Source organism: Oncorhynchus tshawytscha, linkage group LG12, assembly GCF_018296145.1.
Source record: "Oncorhynchus tshawytscha isolate Ot180627B linkage group LG12, Otsh_v2.0, whole genome shotgun sequence".
Taxonomy (NCBI): domain Eukaryota; kingdom Metazoa; phylum Chordata; class Actinopteri; order Salmoniformes; family Salmonidae; genus Oncorhynchus; species Oncorhynchus tshawytscha.
The window spans coordinates 40289290-40309238 of record NC_056440.1 but is presented as its reverse complement, the minus strand read 5'-3'; the positions used below and the strand labels follow the sequence as shown (position 1 = coordinate 40309238).

General features: G+C 41.3%; 1 protein-coding gene across 1 annotated transcript; it reads right to left on the bottom strand.

The window, feature by feature from the left end:
- Positions 1–1431: 1431 nt before the first annotated feature.
- LOC112263276 (kinesin-like protein KIF27) lies at positions 1432–6975 on the bottom strand. Its single transcript, XM_024439361.2, is given in 6 exon segments — positions 1432–1941; positions 2106–2670; positions 2672–2978; positions 5461–5673; positions 6281–6430; positions 6433–6975. Coding segments are annotated over 6 exon segments (1419 nt in total). The 5' UTR covers positions 6554–6975; the 3' UTR covers positions 1432–1878.
- Positions 6976–19949: the final 12974 nt, after the last annotated feature.

Sequence of the window (19949 nt, the reverse complement as noted above, 5' to 3'; positions counted from 1 at the left end):
TCATGGTTGCCAATTGAGGGTTGGGGGATGCTTAGTTCCCAGGCCAGCAAGATCAAGACGGATATGAATTTGGCCTTAGAAATCCATCTAAAACGGGTGAATCTAGGAAACAGATGAAGGATTTAGGGTGTTTTACTATATCTTGAAGTAGCTAGTAAAGATTTTTGTGGGGGAGAACATGTGTGCGCTTTCATTCCCTTAAACTAATGCTAATTGTAAATGAATGTTTCGTGAACCACCATTCCTGTTTTCCATTGCCTAGGTAGAACATCATTTCAGTTCTACCAGTGTTGTTTCATGAATGTGTTGACACCTGTTGCATTGAGTATTGATGGTTCTCTGTGAAGGCGAACTGCTGTATGTCACACCAGAATAAGAAAACCAAACAGTTGTATTATCTTGTAACATCTATTTATTAGTTAACTTATTTATTTATTCATGAAGTTTCTGCTTTTGTATGTAAAGGTCATATACTTGTTACTTTGTGGTCAGTAAAATAAAATACACTGCTCAAAAAAATAAAGGGAACACTTAAACAACACAATGTAACTCCAAGTCAATCACACTTCTGTGAAATCAAACTGTCCACTTAGGAAGCAACACTGATTGGCAATAAATTTCACATGCTGTTGTGCAAATGAAATAGACAACAGGTGGAAATTATAGGCAATTAGCAAGACACTCCCAATAAAGGTGGTTCTGCAGGTGATAACCACAGACCACTTCTCAGTTCCTATGCTTCCTGGCTGATGTTTTGGTCACTTTTGAATGCTCACACAGAATAGAATAGGTCGACTTTTGTACTATGGGGGATAGTAGACTGATATAGGCTAGTGTTATTGCTGTTCGTTTGGGCTTCTCATCTTGTTGGCTGATAAAGTAAATATGGTCAATTTTTTCAAATCCTCATTAGAGTCGCATCATGCAGCCTTACAATGTATTAAAAATCAAAACATATCGTTTGTAGAACAACTAAAGTTACATTAACAACTCTAAATTAAGCATATAGGAAGACCTATTCCTTTGTTAACCGCTTCACACTGAATAGCCGAATGTGCGCACTCCCTCAAATCCTTTGGAGAAAATATTTATATTTTATTGAGCTTTGCTCAATTGTATTCTTCATACTATAAAACAATATCAAATAATACCACGGAATTCTAAACAAATCTTGTCTGCTAAATGAACAAGTGTAGCCCACAGCCATTTGGCATAGCCACATCAGAACAACTCAAGAGTATACTGTACTATTATTTTCATCTGAAATACACTACAGTTTCTTCATATCATGCTTCTTTAGACCTGTCTAAAATAAACAATACATTTATTGTGAAGGTGTAGGCTATATTACATGGATGTATTAGACTTTTTAAAATGTCTTGTAGGCTATGTGTGGAAGCCAGGAGATGCTAAATGTGTTTATGTTAATTAACGGTCAATTACCGGAGACTGACAGTTATTTGCTTGACAATCACCAGCTGACAATAATTTTGTGACCGCCACAGCCCCACACAAACACACACCACACACACACCTTCCTCGTACAACCATGGCCTTGGCTGATCATGGGAACACTGAGGTCTCCTCGCTGACTTCCCAGAAGCCCCAGTGTCCAGCGAGGGTCTAAAGGATCCCATCCTGAAGGTCAGGAGGTCACCACAGAGACGATCTATCAACAGCTGCTGTTCCACCAGCTGCTCCTTCTGCACGCCCAACCAACGGAAAAAACATCAGTCATCACCCACTGTAGAAATGCCCCATTCAATCCTCGTATCTCAATATCCTCTCTCTCTCTACCTTAATTTGTCTGTACTCCCTCTCCTCCTGTAAGGACTGGAGGTGTGTCTGTTTCTCCTGTAGCAGTGTTTGCACCTGCCTCTACACCTGCTCCAGCTCAGATTCCCTCAGGTCAAACACCTGCTTGTCTATAGCCAGAGTATCCTGATGGAAGAAGGGAGAGTGGGAGAGAGACTGAGTAAAATAGAGTTGGGGGGGAGGAGAAAAAGAGAGACAAATACAATGTATACCTATGTTTAGAATATAATTTGTAAACAGATTATATTGAGCAAACGAAGCTGAGAAACAGAGCCCACTATACACACTACCTGGCAGTTCTTGAGCTCACGTCTGAGCTGGAGGATGGTGATCTGTTGAGACTCATCCCCTGCACCCCCCACAGGTTGTTGATAGCCAGTGTGGCCGGAGTGGCTAAGCTCCCTGTGTCTCTCCAGCCATTCCTGCAAACGCTGCTGCAGAGCAGGACTCCGCATGGAGTTCTGGAGCTCCTCCAATAGGAAGGCAGCGTCCTGTGCAAGGCAGCGGTACTGGGACTCCTCCACTAGAGCCGCCCCCCTGTCATCACGCTCCTCCTGAGTGGCCTGTTTGGTGCTGTCACTCAAAGCAATCCCTCTCCTTGTCTTATCCTTCTCTCTCAGTGCCTCTCTCAGAGTCTGGACCTCCTGCTCCAGCTCCCCCACACGAGCCTCTCCAGGCTGCCAGCCCGAACACGCCCTGGCAGGACACAACCCAGGCTGGTTCTTCACGTAGCATGGCCGTGAGGCAAACTGAAGCACACTCAGCGTCTCTGCGAAACTGTGGTGGGAAGGGCTGACGCAGGCCACTATCAGTGTGTGGGCAGAGCCGCCCAGTGAGTCCCGGAGGATGCGCGGGGTACGGCACATGGTTGTGGCGGCGATTGGAGAGTGCGAGGATGACGTTGCCCAACACCAGCAGGCCTGTGTTCCTGGTGCGTGCAGCCCGCTCTGACCCAGACAGATTCACCAGGTGGAGTTTAGAGGAGCGGAGGGAGCCATTGTCGTGGTCATCCTGCGTCAGCTGTAGGGTAACGATAGCATGAGAGCGGCTGGAGCGCTCGTTCATCTGAGTGGGGCCAGTGTGCCTCAGGGCATTGCCAGCCTCCAGGACGCTCAGCAACTCCTCAGCGGAGGTATTCACAGTTTCTCTTGCCACAACTACCACTGAAACAAACCCACACACTACAGTCAGATTCCATACAGCATGTACAGTGCAAAGATCTGGAAATCAGCATTTGTCCTACCACTTTTAAAAGGGGGAGATCCAACTCTTTTAAATAATTATAGGCCAATCTCAAAGCTGTCACCCCTGGTAAAAATACTTGAAACCCTTGTGAGTGAACAGCTAAGAGTTTTTATTTACTAACTATTTTATCAATGTACCAATCGGGCTTCAGGAAGAAGCATAGCACAATTACAGCAGCCATGAAGGTGTTAAATGATATCACTGAAGCCCTTGACAAAAAACAGCAGTGTCTCACTTTTTATTGATCTCTCTAAGGCTTTTGATACAGTTGATCATGCTATACTAAGGCAGTGATTGTCGAGTGTAGGTCTTTCGGAGCATGCAGTTGCATGGTTTGCTAACTATCTGTCTAATAGAACTCAGTGCACTCAATTTGATGGACTTATGTCTGTTAAATTGTCTGTCTTTAATGGTGTGCCCCAAGGCTCTGTACTTGGTCCTCTCTTATTCACTATTTATATAAATGATTTAGACAAAAATGTCCAACATCCGCAACTTCATTTTTATGTTGATGATACTGTTATTTACTGTTGTGCCTCGTCTCTGACAGAAGCTTTCCAGAACTTGCAAACTGCTTTTTATGCTGTTCAACATACCTTGTGTCAATTGAAGCTTATCCTCAATACTGACAAAACTAAACGAATGGTGTTTTCTAAAGCAAGAAATAGACCTCTGAACCTTTCACCTATTACTACCTGTCAGAGCAAGGAGATTGAGGTTGTAACCAAATATAAATATCTTGGAATTTTAATTGATGACGGCCTCTCTTTTAAATTGCATATTCAACAACTTACAACAAAATTGTAGCTGAAATTGGGATTTTATTTTAGGAATAAGGCCTGTTTTTCTTTTGAAGCCAGAAGGCTAGTATCAGCTACATTTATGCCTTTACTGGACTATGGGGATATTTTATATATGAATGCTTCCGCTCAGTGTTTGAGATCAATTGACACCCTTTACCATGGCACTTTGAGATGTATTTTAAACTGCAAAACCCTTACGCACCACTACACTTTGTATACCAGGGTTGGCTGGCCTTCTCTAGTAACTCGTAGGCTCAGTCACTGGTATACTTTTATTTACAAAGCCAGTTTGGGTTAACTACCTTTTTATTTGGGCATTTTTATTGTTCAGAAATGTGGTGGGTACTCTCTTCGTTCGCTGGACTTTATCCTGCTAACTGTTCCAAATGTCCGAACTGAATTTGGTTAAAAGGCTTTTATGTACTCTGCGCCATCGTCTTGGAAAGCCTTACAAAATACTTTTAAACTGGAAGAACTCGCCCCGATTAGTATTTTTAAATCACTGATGAATGATCTTGAGACCGATTCCCTGACCTGTCAATGTTTTTAATTTGCTGTTTTTGTTTTGTTTTGTTATACTCTTGTGAATTCTGTTTTTTTACTAGATTATTTGTAGTTTTTCCATGTTGTTTGTCTGTAATTTTTGTAATGACTTGGTGCTGCCGATCTTGGCCAGGACGCTCTTGAAAAAATAGATTTTAAATCTCAATGAGCCCTTCCTGGTTAAATAAAAATACATTTCAAAAATTTGGAAAGTATTCAGACCCCTTGACTTTTTCCCCCATTTTGTTACATTACAGCCTTATTCTAAAAATGATTCAATAGTTTTTTTCCCTTATCAATCTACACACAATACCCCATAATGACAAAGCAAAAACAGGTTTTTAGAAATGTCATATTTCTGTTTGTTTTTTTACACATTTGCCGAAATTTCTAAAAACCCTGTTTTTGCTTTGTCATTCATTATGGGGTATTGTTTGTAGATTGATGAGGGTGAAAAATGTTTTAATCAATTTTAGAATAAGGCTGTAAAGTAACTAAATGTGTAAAAGTCAAGTGGTCTGAATACTTTCCGAATGCATTGTACTTCCATTAATTTTTTCAACTGGTACCGGGGGGACCTTCAGACGAGTCCTGTGAGCATCCTAGAGCAAAACATGTGTGTGAGAGTCTCACCTTTGTGCAGAGGGGTCATATTAGTGTGTAGCCCTAACAGTTCGGACACCACAGAAAGATGTCAGATTGGTTGTACCGACTTCAGACGAGTCTCCTGAGACTTGTGGAGGGCGTAGAGAAAACCTTGTGTTCTTGAGAGTCTCATCTTTCCATAGTTTTGTAGGCCAAACCGTTCGGATGATACAGATGATTTTGTGAGAAGACCGATTTTCGGGATGTCTTATGGTCTGACAAACCACGGTCTAGATCTGTCACCTTTCACCAGAGATGCGGAAGTACGACATAGGCATATGCAGTGGATTGAGACACATCCCATGCAAACTGACAGATTTTTATGGGGTGCGGACATCGGCCTTAGGGGGTTAAACACACACTTGACACGTCACACACACCCTAGCACAGACAGAGCGAGGGGTGTTACCAGTGTTACCCCTGTCATCCTCTCTGACATGCAGCTCCTTGTTGCCAGTCTGGACCTCCAGCAGGTCCCTGAGCTCCTCCTGGTACAGTTCCATGTAGGACACCCTAACGTCAACCGCAGCCCTGGCATCCGCAGCCCTCCTCTCCCCCAAGAGCACAAACAGATCTGCTGCAACTCGACCAATGATCCCACTCTCCTCCTCCGGCAAAGATGCTAACAAGGGTACAAGTACAGAGAGAGAGCAACTTCCTTGGTGAAAACACAAAAGCAGAGTTGTCTGATGATAATATAATAGTGTAATTATATAATCATAAGATTCTCTGCATTTGCCTCAAATGACAGTTCAGGGTAGAATCATAGTAGATAGATTATTCAAGGATTCATGTCAGAACATCATCATCCCTCAATGCACTTGGCGTCTGCATGATGTCAAAGACTACAATTGGGCTCACACTTTTAAAGGCCCAGTGACGTCAAAACTAGATTTACCTACGTTTTATATATATTTCCACACTATGATGTTGGAATAATACTTTGAAATGGTGAAAATAAGGACAATGCCCTTTTAGTGTAAGAGCTGTTTGAAAAGCGCCTGAAATCTCAGCCTGTTTTTGGTGGGATGGAGTTTAGCCTTCCATGGTGACATCAACCACATTTTCAGGTTTCCCCTCCCACCCAGACCCCTCCCTGACAGTCTAGCTCTTGAAGCGAATTGATTTTGTCCATTTTAATTGAAAACAATCACAGTAAGGTACTTAATTGTTACTCAGAAAGTACTTGATATTGAGATAAAAGCGGCTGCATTGGACCAATAACTTACCTACATGTCCCCCACCAAGGGTGTATGTCTTTCCAGACCCGGTTTGTCCATAGGCGAACACTGTAGCATTGGAGCCGTCAACTAGAGATGCCACCAGGGGTTTGACACAGGACTTGTAAACCTGCCCGTGCCGTCGGTCCAAAGGCGTGGTCGGTCGCTACCCAGCATCACCTGGACGGTGTCGGGCACCACACACAGCTGGTGGTTGTGGAGCACATTTTTGGGAAACAACGGTCTGACCCGAACCGCAACCCGCACACACACCTCTCCCATTACCAAACCCGTCACTGGTAACGTCTGATACTAAATGAGTCACCCTGTCTACCTCTCGGGAGTTTCACACAAGACACCCACTTTGTTTTCTCGATAAAGGCATGTTGAAAGAAATAAGTCTAACGTTACTTGTACAGTAACTTGTTCACTTCAGAAACCACGACTTTTTCGCACTTTGGACTGTGAAACTAAAAAGCTGTCATATCTGGCGTTGTTGATTTGAAAGAACAAAGTTCAACTTTTTAACTTGAACAAATAACTGTTCGAGCTGACCGTTGATTGCTGGGTTCGCTACAGTACCTAGCTAACGTTTAGTTTTCCACTATCTTACCGTCCATCTCCATTGTTGTTACTTGTAGTCTGACTACTTTTGTTGTCTATCTCTAGTTGCCATGGATTTCACCGATAAACCAAGGAAAGCTCGTGCTTTTCTATCCAAGGAAAGAGACTCGCTGTAAGACACAATCTGATGCTACAGCGCCGCCCTACGGCGTGGTTGTGCTACTGCAGGCAAATTCTAAGTTATCAAATACACAATTCAGACACCGGTATTACCGGTTAAAAAAAGAAAATACAAGGCAACCCCCTTCCAAACAGCTCTTATTTTAATAGTTTCTTGCAGGTATACCCCTTTTATACATATCAGTGGGTAACTGGAAAATTGGGAGGTGTTGTTAAACCATGGGGTCTGTTTGCAAATTAGGAAGGTATTAAAGGTCCAGTGTAGTCAAAAACGTGATTTTTTTTCCCCCTGTGTTTTTAATATATTTCCACACTATGAGGTTGTAATAATACTGTGAAATTGTGAAAACTATAATAATGCCTTTTTAGTGTGGGAGCTGTTTTAAAAGACGTAGGATGGTGGGATGGTGTTTGTCCTGCCTGGTGACATCCCCAAGCAATAAATTAGTTAATAGACCAAATAAGAAAATGTTCCAAACCTCTCTGCCAATAACAGCTCATTTTCGGTTTCCCCCTTGCCACTCAGACCACTGCCAGACAGATATAAAAATTGCTCTTGCTTAGAAGCTATTTTTTTTCTTATGACGATTTTGTTTGAAAACAATCACAGTACGGCGTTACCCAGAAATGATTTGATATTGAGATAAAAACGGCTGCATTGGGCCTTTAAGCAACGAAACGAGTCACAGACTCGATACCTGTATTTTAGTTGCAGGGTCTGTGACAATGCAGGAATCATGACCAGGTCTTTCGTACCCATTTCAGACAGAAGATGTGGTATATTACATGTAAAACATACAAGGCAATGTTTACAGTGCTTTTAGAAACTATTCATACCCCTTGACTTATTTCACATTTTGTTGCGTGACAAACTGAATTCAAAATTGATAAAATATTTTTTTAAATCTCACCCATTTACACACAATACCCCATAATGACTAGGTGAAAAAAATGTGTTTTTGTGTGTGTGTGTGTGCAAACGTATTGAAAATTAAATACAGACATATCTAATTTGCATAAGTATGCTATTTACATCCCTGAGTCAATCAATACTTTGTAGAAGCACCTTTGGCAGCAATTACAGCTGTGAGTCTTTCTAGGTAAGTCTCTAAGAGCTTTGCACACCTGGATTTTGCAACATTTTTTTAACCTTTATTTAACTAGGCAAGCCAGTTAACAAATTATTTGACGGTCTACCCCGGCCAAATCCAGACGACGCTGGGCCAATTGTGTGCCGCCCTATGGGACTCCCAATCACGGCCGGATGTGATACAGCCTGGAATCAAACCAGGAACTGTAATGATGCCTCTTGCACTGAGATGCAGTGCCTTAGACCACTGCTGCGCCACTCGGGAGCCCAGTCTTTGTTAGACAATCATTTTCAGGTCTTGTGATTTAAGTCAAAACTGTGTCCTGCTTTAAATGAAGTGCAGCTTATAAAGCCTTCATAAACTCTACATGTGTTACAAATCATCTACAACCGCATGTCATGCTTTATAAAAGGTTAATAAATGTGGCATAACTGTGTGCCATAACCACCAATGTCAAATGTGGGGGAAAAAAACACTATGTCAAATAGAAAAGGAAAGGAAAGGGAAAAGGGGGATACCTAGTCAGTTGTACAACTGAATGACTTCAACTGAAATAAGACATAAACCTGTGCTTTGTAAAGGGTGACATAAGCACCCCTTAATAAAGGCCTTGTAAATCCTATTAAATTGAGGCTTCACAAAGCATTTATAACCCTGTCATGCATCTTGGTATTCCCGGGATCTACCAAACGTAAAAATGTATTCACGCATGACTGTAAGTCACTTTGGTTGAAAGTGTCTGCTAAATTGTATATATATTATATTACTCTAAATGGATGGCCCAATGTAGGATGGCCAACCTCTTTTCCTCTTGGGTGCATAGTCAATATTTGACCTGACCTCAACCTTGCCCAAAAATGCTGTGCTGCGGGATGACACACACTAAAAACGTTAGTTGGGCCTTTTATATTCGGTACATTTTTTTGTCTACTTCAGTTTTTTCTCTTCAAAATTCAGTTTTCTCTTTTGTTTTTCCATTATTCGGATTTCCCCCATTTGTTCTATTTCCCCCAGTTTTGTCACACTTTTTTGTTGTTGTAGGAAAACAACTACATTTAGATTTTCTGCTGTTTTTTAATCACAAAAATAGTCAGTTTCTCTGTGTGGGCCTGTGTCAGAGATAAAGAGTTGATATGGTAGCTTTGGCCATCTCGCTCTTCAACCAGACTCCACAGGTGCACCTTGATCCTCCCACACACCAGATAGCGCAGACACAAATCCCCACATTTCTACTGTCGCCTGAGCTGAGCAACTCACCTGAGAGAAGGTACATGCACACACAACAGGGGAAAAATACTTACCGTTTCTTAATATCTCTGTCAGGGTGTCTGAGTAGTGAAGTGCCCCCAGGTGGACTAGGGCCTGTTGTACGCTGTAGTCAGCAGAGTAGCCTCCTCTCCCCTAGCCTCCATGAGAACCAGAAAATCCGCCACAAGAATCTGAGCTCCCCACAAAGACAGTTGCCACCCCTATTTCAACGTAATTTCCCGTCCTAGAGAGAACATACACGTTTGGGTTCTGTTGTGTATTGATGTGACTTACTGAGATAGGATGTCACCACGTCGGTAAAGGAATGTGAGGGGTTACACAGACCGTGATGGAGTAAAGACATGTTGAAGTTGACCTCTTGAGTCTGGTTGATTTAATTCAATATAATATCTCAACCTCGCACGAGTTGTAAGCATAAGATTGAACAGGTTCCTGCCTCCAATTGACAAGGCTACTTATACAAATTCACAAATTGCGTGTTGGAATGTCCATGTGAAGTTGATAAACATCAACAAATAGGGCACTGACAGCTGTAAGTGTAGCTGTCTAGCATGCTAACATTATCTAGCTAGCATGCTAACCTTATCTAGCTAGCATGCTAACCTTATCTAGCTAGCATGCTAACCTTATCTACCTAGCATGCTAACCTTATCTAGCTAGCATGCTAACCTTATCTAGCTAGCATGCTAACCTTATCTACCTAGCATGCTAACCTTATCTAGCTAGCATGCTAATCTTATCTACCTAGCATGCTAACCTTATCTAGCTAGCTAATCTTATCTGTTGCTTGTTTTTTTAACTACACCATATTCAAAAGATTAGCCAGCTGACTCTCTGGCTGTTTCTGGAGCTGGATTTGTCATAAGCATTCATTTAGGGAAAACTTCACAACAGATGGAAATCACTGGCCTGTCTTTGACCTTGCCATCTATTGTTATCTCCAAAGTTTTGGCATCTTCAATAAATTGCGGCTGCGAATCCACCATAGAAATAGTTAGAAGGAATAAGTTTGACGCTCCGGTAATATGGATAACAATTGAAAGATGGCTGATATGAGTTTTTCTACATTGTCTTGGACACGGTGCAACCTTCGATAGGTAGGCTGCTGGCAAAGCCAAGTTAGCCCATGCTAATGGGGAAGTTAAATGATAGGCTACAAGGACTTTTATCTTTATCATGCATGCTGCAAATCACATGTAACTAACTACAAATTCCTCAAATTTTATTTTGCAGGTTCCTTTTCATTATCTGGTTTCTAGCTAATGTTACACCAATCAAAGAAGTGGAACGTGTAGTGAAGCAACACTTTAGTGGTCAATGCTATCATATCACACAATTATGCCATTTTTAAGATGGTCAGATTTATATAATTTTTCTCCAGACTAGCTTGAAAATAAGTGAAAATTGACAAATTATCCAATTGGATTATGATAATTTTCTGGGAAACAAAACAAGTGGATGTGCAAAAACACACTTAATTTTTTCCATGGCTCAGGCGGATGGACACAAGGCTGTTTGGCTCATCTCAGTCATGAAGTGGAATAACTTTGCAGCTGTTTCTGAATAATTAACAATGCCATGTTGGTGGGTGTGTTGAGGAAATTACCACTAAGGACCACAAAGTCAAGTTTAAATTAATTTATGTTAATTCACTCCAGCGAAGCGATTACAAACAGCACTTCACACTACAAGTTAGTCAGAAGCTCTGAGGAGGTATTTCCCCCTCAGGATATTTATACTATCACTTTTTCAAAAAAGTGCATCCTTTCTCAGCAAAGCGTTTGCTCACAGAGAATGGCTGCCCAGGAGAAGAACACCTGGCAACCAAACCTTATCTAGCAGTCTGGGTGTTCAGCCAATGTTCCAATCCTACTGAGCCGACCTATTGAGAGCAAACCTCAGGCACCCTGTCTGTCTATTGTAGGCGCATTTCTAAGTATGCAACAGGTCAAACATGTATGATAAGTGTAAGACACTAAGCAGAAAGAGACACAGTAAAATTCCACTACAGATGGTAACATTCAAATAAAACCCAGCCCTGAAACCATAGCCATAGGAAAGCAGTTTGGGGTTGGGGGTGCTTAGAATGTTTGGCAAAACATGTTTGACTTGTTTTTTAAATTATGATTTTTCAGGGGGTGCTGCAGCACCCTCAGCATCCCTACTTCCTGAGGTTATGCCTGAAACAAAACTTAGGCTGAAAATAATTTTATGTCATGTCTTAGGAAAAGACACCGCATTCACACGGATTTGCAAGAAGTGGGCAGTTCAGAACTGTGGGCAGTTCAGAATTGGTACTTCAAGCCCAAATATATCATACTTTGACTAAAACACAATGACTTGTTGACCTAAATCCTTGTGTAACATGGCTAAGCTCTATAGTCTTTCAGCTATAAAAGATGGATTTCCAGTAGTGTGGGTGTTTAACCAAATGTAGGATGTCTATATGCCACTGTATAATCAATAAGGTAATGTATGTATAGCATAGTATACTGTATTGTGTGTAGTTGAAAAGCGGTTTAACCCCTGCTTCCACAGGGCACCATTTCCACATTACTCCAACTGCATTTGAGGCCAATTTGTGCTTCAAATAGCCACTCTCCACACATACGTTATGTTGGAGAGTTTGTGTTGTGTGCAGTAGCGGTGCGTAGGTAAAAGTCACTGAGGATGCCCAGCCAGGGGAAAAAAAGCCATATTACAACCTATGTTGTGTTAATTGCATTGTTTTCTCTATAACCTGTTAGTTCATATAGTAACAATGTACGCTGACAGTCGGGAAGCAAGTTCAGGGAGTGACTACATTTCATAAATAAATGAACAAAACAAGAAACACAAACAGCGTACCGACATGACCAGAAAAGATACAGGAACAATGGCGACTGGGGAAGAAACCAAAGGGAGTGACATATAAAGGCCAGGTAATCAAGGAGGTGATGGAGTCCAGGTGTGTCATTATGCGCCTAATGCTGGTGACAGGTGTGCGCCCTAAACGAGCAGCCTGGTGACCTAGAGGCCAGAGAGGGAGCACATGTGACACGTCCCTTGTCACAGTGATGTATAGGCCTAAGGACGAGAAAATAAGAAGACACAATGCTAGAATAAATTATTTGTTTAATCACAAATCCGGAGATGAACATCTAGTTCAAATAGTTACATGACCTACTACAGCATGGTCAAGCATGGTCGGACTGCTAAACAACTATAGATTTAGAACCACAAGTCGCAATGAAAACAGGAGCTGCCTCCACTATTCCAACACCATTTCAACTTCAATATTTCAACATCATCAAATCACCTATGCTTAGTCTAATACAGTGACAACTAAGATACAGTGACAACAGGTATTCCTCACGTGTCCTGAGGGATGCTGCTCTGTGATGGGCAGCTATAATACTATTACGGTCCATATATGAGTTATCAAATGAAGTTGTTGTCAAGTACAGTTTTATTGACATTTATAGACATTAAAAGGTTAAAAGGTTCAAGGACAATTTACAGTGCCTTCAGAATGTATTATTTGTACCCCTTGACTTATTCCACGTTTTTTTCTCACGCATCTAAACACAATAACCCATAATGACCGTGAAAAGACGTTGAAAGAAATTGTAGCATTTTTTTTATTTACATGCATACCAGTCAAAAATGTGTACACACCTAACTTTTGAACACACCTAATATTTTATATTTGAAGAACGTCAAATATAAAATATTTTGATTTGTTAAAATATTTTGATTTGTTTAACACTTTTTTGGTTACTACATGATTCCACATGTGTTATTTCATAATATTGATGTCTTCGCTATTATTGTGATGAAGCATACAGTTGAAGTCGTAAGTTTACATACACTTAGATTGAAGTCAATAAAACTTGTTTTTCAACCACTCCACAAAAACTATAATTTTGGCAAGTATGGTTAGGACATCTACTTTGTGCATGACACAAGTCATTTTCCCAATAATTGTTTATTTCACTTATAATTCACTGTATCACAAATCCAGTGGGTCAGAAGTTTACATACACTAAGTTGACTGTGCCTCTAAACAGCTTGGGAAATTCCATAAAATTATGTCATGAAGGAGGAAGGAGACGTGTTCTGTCTCCTAGAGATGAACGTACTTTGGTGCGAAAAGTGCAAATCAATCCCAGAACAACAGCAAAGGACCTTGTGAAGATGCTGGAGAAAACAGGTACAAAAGTATCTATTTCCACAGTAAAACAAGACCTATATCGACATAACATAAGGCCGCTCAGCAAGGAAGAAGCCACTGCTCCAAAACCGCCATCAAAAAGCCAGACTATGGTTTGCAACTGCACATGGGGACAAAGATTGTACTTTTTGGAGAAATGTCCTCTGGTCTGACGAAACAAAAATAGAACTGTTTGTCCATAATGACCATTGTTATGTATGGAGGAAAAAGGGGGAGGCTTGCAAGCTGAAGAATACCATCCCAACCGTGAAGCACGGGGGTGGCAGCATCATATTATGGGGGTGCTTTGCTGCAGGAGGGACTGGTGCACTTCACAAAATAGATGGCATCATGAGGCAGGACAATTATGTGGATATATTGAAACAACATCTCAAGACATCAGTCAGGAAGTTAAAGCTTGATTGCAAATAGGTCTTCAAAATGGACAATGAGCCCAAGCATACTTCCAAAGTTGTGACAAAATGGCTCAAGGACAACAAAGTCAAGGTATTGGAGTGGCCATCACAAAGTCCTGACCTCAATCCTATAGAAAATGTGTGGGCAGAACTGAAATGGCGTGTGCAGACAAGGAGGCCTACAAACCTGACTCAGTTACACCAGCTCTGTCAGGAGGAATGGGCCAAAATTCACCCAAATTATTGTGGGAAGATTGTGGAAGGCTTCCTGAAACGTTTGACCCAAGTTAAACAATTTAATGGCAATGCTACCAAATACTAATTGAGTGTATGTAAACTTCTGGGAATGTGATGAAATAAATAAAAGCTGAAATAAATAATTCGCTCTACCATTATTCTGATATTTCATATTCTTAAAATAAAGTGGTGATCCTAACTGACCTAAGACAGGGATTTTTTTACTAGGATTAAATGTCAGGAATTGTGAAAAACTGAGTTTAAATGGATTTGTCTAAGGTGTATGTAAACCTCCGATTTCAACTGTATATCTGATGAAGGGTATTAAACAATTGTGTTGAAAGTTTCCAAGGGCACAGTGGTCTCCATTATTGGGAAATTGAAAAATTATAGAACTTCCCAGACTCTGCCTAGAGCTGGCCGTCCGACCAAAATCAGTAACTGGAGAGGGACCTTGGTCAGGGAGGTGACAAGAACGCATTGACCACTCTAACAGAACTACAGAGTTCCTTGGCTGAGATGGGATAACCTGCCAGAAGGACAACAGGCTCTACAGCACTTAACCAATTTGGGCTTTATGGGAGAATGACCAGACAGAAGCCACTCCTGAGAAAAAGGCACATGACAGCATGCCTAGAGTTTGCAAAAGGGTACATAAATGACTCTGAGAGCATAAGGCAAGAGATTCATAGATTCTGTGATCTGATGAAACAAAAATGTATCTCTTTGGCCTGAATGCAAAGCACAATGTCTGGAGAAACCAGATACAGCTCATCACCCATTTAACATCATCCCTACTGTGAAGCATGGTGATTGCAGCATCATGCTATGGAGATGCTTTTCAGCGGCATGGACTGGGAGACTGGTACGGATAGAGGGAACAATGAACAGAGACAAATACAGGCAAATCCTTGATGAGAACCTGTTTGAGTGCAAACGACCTTAGACTGGGGTGAAGATTTCGACAGGACAATGACCCCAAGCTTACAGCCAAATTAATGCAGGAATGGCTTCAGAACTATAATGTGAAAATCCTTGAGTGGCCCAGCCAAAGCCCAGACTTGAATTCCATTGAAAATCTGTGGAAAGACTTGAAGATTGTTGTTGACCGCCACTCCCCATCTAACTAACAGAGCTTGAGAAAATCTGCAAGGAAGATTGTGTGTAAATCCCCAAATCCAGATGGCAAAGCTGATACAGACATACCCAAGATGACTCAAAGCTGTAATCGCCATCAAAGATGCTTCTACAAAGTATTGACTCAGGGGTGTGAATACTTAAGTAAATTAGATATTTCTGTATTTCATTTTAAATAAATTTGCAAACATTTCTAAAAACATGTTTTAAGTTTGTCATTATGGGGTATTGTGTGTAGAATAGGGTTGGGCGGTATCATACTGTCATTCTCTCATCCCGGATTTACAGTATTACAGGCATGCTAACAAATTTAGCACAAGTAATAGCAAATTCTTATGGAGGCTATTAGCTAATTATGATAATGAGTGCAAACAAAAATATACAAATTGCAAAGACGGCAATCTAGCAGTACAGGTAGGAGCTACCGAATGTCATTTTTGGTGAGTTTGGACATATCACAAATGAATGTGAACGAGAGACTGTGAAAATGTCTTGACGCATGCTTGTCTGAAGGAGGAACAGTACTGGCTCTGGAGCAGCATGTGTACACACTGTGTCTGTGTTGAGTCTGGAGTCGCTAGGGCAATGGGCGTGCCCACTCTGCTCAGAGAAGAGGGGGGGAGGAGCAGAATGCCAGAGAAGGGAGAGGAGAAAAAACACATGGAAATCAAGATAATAGTGGCAGCTGTACAGATAACTCTCATCCAAAACACTTTTACTTCTCAAACACATCAGAAAGCTAACACAATATGCTGTCCCCGTCGCCTTATTAATTCAGACACTTACTTAGACAACTAGCAAGTTAAATTTAGGGGTCGCGGTAATGCAGAATGATGCGTTTTCACACAGAATAAAATAATAAAATGCTTAACAAATATCTTGCTGCATTTTTGTAAAGGCAGATCAAAAATGTTTGGCATCAGACATATTTTGTGCTTCAGTTGCGGTTTCTCCACTCAGATGAGAATTCATTAATGGGCATTCTATCAGCAGACAACGCTCTGACTGATGTGTAGCTACTTTTCTCCTGTACTTTTCTCGGTGTAGCCTACTTTTCTGTTAAAATGCCAGATTAAAATGCAAGATTAACTTGATGCAAAACATTAGTAGCTGATTCTATGGTAAACAGGAATAAAATATACAGTGCTTTTTCATTGTAAGCTCCTTTGCTTGTGTGGCTGTCAGCCAAATACATTTTAGTTCTGTTGTCATCTGATGAAGCTATTTTCTGCCAAATGTGTTGCACTAATGTATTTTCTTGAAGTAAAACTATAGTTGCACGTCCCTGATCACAAAAATGGTTGACTTTCAGTAGGACTCACCTGCTCCTGCTTTCTCACTTTATTTACAAACAAACATGTGACTGGCTCAACTGTTCTGGGGAACTACGGTAAGCTTCATAATGTAAAATAATGTGACAGGTGAAATGAATGTGATCTGCTTCATCTTCCAACGTATTGCACAAGTTGACTGCAGGTATTTACTTAAAAAGTAGCAACAAATATTCACATTTATTGAAACAATTCAAATAAATTGTTTCAATGGTATTGATGGTATTAAGTCTTTTGGGTATGACGCTAGAAGCTTGGCACAACTGTATTTGGGGAGTTTCTCCCATTCTTCTCTGCAGATGCTCTCAAGCTCTGTCAGGTTGGATGGGGAGCGTTGCTGCACTGCTATTTTCAGGTCTCTCGATCGGATTCAAGTCCGGGCTCAGCCTGGGCCACTCAAGGACATTCAGAGACTTGTCCCGAAGCCACCCCTGCGTTGTCTTGGCTGCGTGCTTAGGGTCGAAAAACACGTGTCAGACAAATGTTTCACATGCGTTCCAGGAAGTCTCTCAATGTTGCATCTCTGGGTTTTGAAACTGGCTTTTCAGTATCAAAGGATATGCCGTTTCAGGTTGTTGCTACTCATCCAAAATGAATCACTCGGTTATCTTATCAGTAAGTGTAACAAGCTAAATGGAACTATTACGTTTGGATTCCCATGCCATATTGCACCCTAGATCCGTTATACAGCAGAGAGGAACATTGTTTGGACATTGAACCCTTTGTTGCTTGGCCATGACTCTGAAACAGTGAAATTAGCATGAACATAAAGTTGAAAGTCTGTCAAAACACTAGATGAGTATGGTGATCATGAGTATTTTGTTCCAGGACATCTACTCAATTTCTTTGTGTGTATGTATACATGTATACATATATATACACACACACACACACACACACACACACACACACACTAGGTTGTGTACTACACATAACCAGTGGCATAAACTTACATTTCATAATTTTCAACCGTGATCTTGCAGAGTTACTCCACCTCAAGAATTGAATTTGGCAAATGAGAAATGAGTGCACTCAACCTATCCGGAAGGCCAAAGTTGGTTACTTTAAGGAGCAGTTTTCTCTCTGTGGGTCTAACCCCAAGAAGTTCTGGAAAACAGTTAAAGACCTGGAGAATAAACCCTCCTCCACACAGCTGCCCATGTCCCTTAATGTTGATGATGTGGTTGTTACTGACAAGAAGCACATGGCTGAGCTCTTTAATCAACACTTCATTAAGTCAGGATTCCTATTTGACTCAGCCATGCATCCTTGCCCATCCAACATTTCCTCATCTCCCACCCCTTTTAATGCGACTAGCCACAAAGCTTCTTCCTCTTTTCCCCCTGCCCCGCTACAAAGTTTCTCCCTGCAGGCAGTCACTGAGTCCGAGGTGCTAAAGGAGCTCCTGAAACTTGACCCAGATGAGGATTTAGATCCTTTCTTTTTTAAGTTTGCTGTCCCCATCATTGCCAAGACTATCTCTGACCTCTTTAACCCGTCTCTCCTTTCTGGGGAGGTTCCCATTGCTTGGAAGGCAGCCACGGTTCTTCCTTTATTTAAAAGGGGGAGATCAAGCTGATCCTAACTGTTATAGGCCTATTTCTATTTTGCCCTGTTTATCAAAAGTGTTGGAAAAACGTGTCAATAATCAACTGACTGGCTTTCTTGATGTCTATAGTATTCTCTCTGGTATGCAATCTGGTTTCCGCTCAGGTTATGGATATGTCACTGCAACTTTAATGATGTCACCATTGCCCTTGATTCTAAGCAATTGCTATATTGTATTTACTTCGCCACCATGGCCCTTATCTCACCTCATTTGCTCACATCGTATATAGACTTATTTTTCTACTGTATTATTGACTGTATGTTTGTTTTACTCCATGTGTAACTCTGTGTTGTTGTATGTGTCAAACTGCTTTGCTTTATCTTGGCCAGGTTGCAATTGTAAATGAGAACTTGCCTACCTGGCTAAATAAAGGTGAAATAAAATGTTTTTAAAAAAAAGTTAATTGACTTACCAAAGCTTTTGATACAGCGGACCATTTCATTCTTGGGGGCTGGTTAAGGAGTATTGGTGTCTCTGAGGGGTCTTTGGTCTGGTTTGCTAACTACCTCAAAGAGTGCAGTGTATAAAGTGCCCCAAGGCTCAATCCTAGGCCCCACGCTCTTCTCAATTTACATCAACAACATAGCTCAGGCAGTAGGAAGCTCTCTCATCCATTTATATGCAGATGATAGTCTTATACTCAGCTGGCCCCTCCCTGGATTTTGTGTTAAATGCTCTACAACAAGCTTTCTCAACCCTTAACCTTGTTCTAAACACCTCCAAAACAAAGGTCATGTGGTTTGGTAAGAAGAATGCCCCTCTTCCCACAGGTGTTATTACTACCTCTGAGGGTTTAGAGCTTGAGGTAGTCACCTCATAAAAGTACTTGGGAGTATGGCTAGACAGTACACTGTCCTTTCAGCACATATCAAAGCTGCAGGCTAAAGTTAAATCTAGACTTGGTTTCCTCTATCGTAATCGCTCCTCTTTCACCCCAGCTGCCCAAATAACCCTGATTCAGATGACCATCCTACCCATGCTAGATCACGGAGACATAATTCATAGATCAGCAGGTAAGGGTGCTCTTGAGCGGCTAGATGTTCTTAACCATTTGGCCATCAGATTTGCCACCAATGCTCCTTATAGGACACATCACTGCACTCTATACTCCTCTGTAAACTGGTCATCTCTGTATTCCTGTTGCAAGACCCACTGGTTGATTCTTATTTATAAAACCCTCTTAGGCCTCACTCCCCCCTATCGGAGAGATCTACTGCAGCCCTCATCCTCCACATACAAACACCCGTTCTGCCAGTCACATTCTGTTAAAGGTCCCCAAAGCACACATCCCTGGGTTGCTCCTCTTTTCAGTTCGCTGCAGCTAGCGACTGGAACGAGCTGCAACAAACACTCAAACTGGAGTTTTATCTCAGTCTCTTCATTGAAAGACTCAATCCTGGACACTCTTACTGACAGTTGTGGCTGCTTTGCATGTATTGTTGTCTCTACCTTCTTGCCATTTGTGCTGTTGTCTGTGCCCAATAATGTTTGTACCATGTTTTGTGTTGCTAGCATGCTGTGTTGCTGCCTTGCTATGTTGTTGTCTTAGGTCTATCTTGATGTACTATTGTGTTGTCTTTCGTCATGATGTGCGTTTTGTCATATATATATATATATATGCATATTCTTTTTATCCAAGCCCTGTCCCCGCA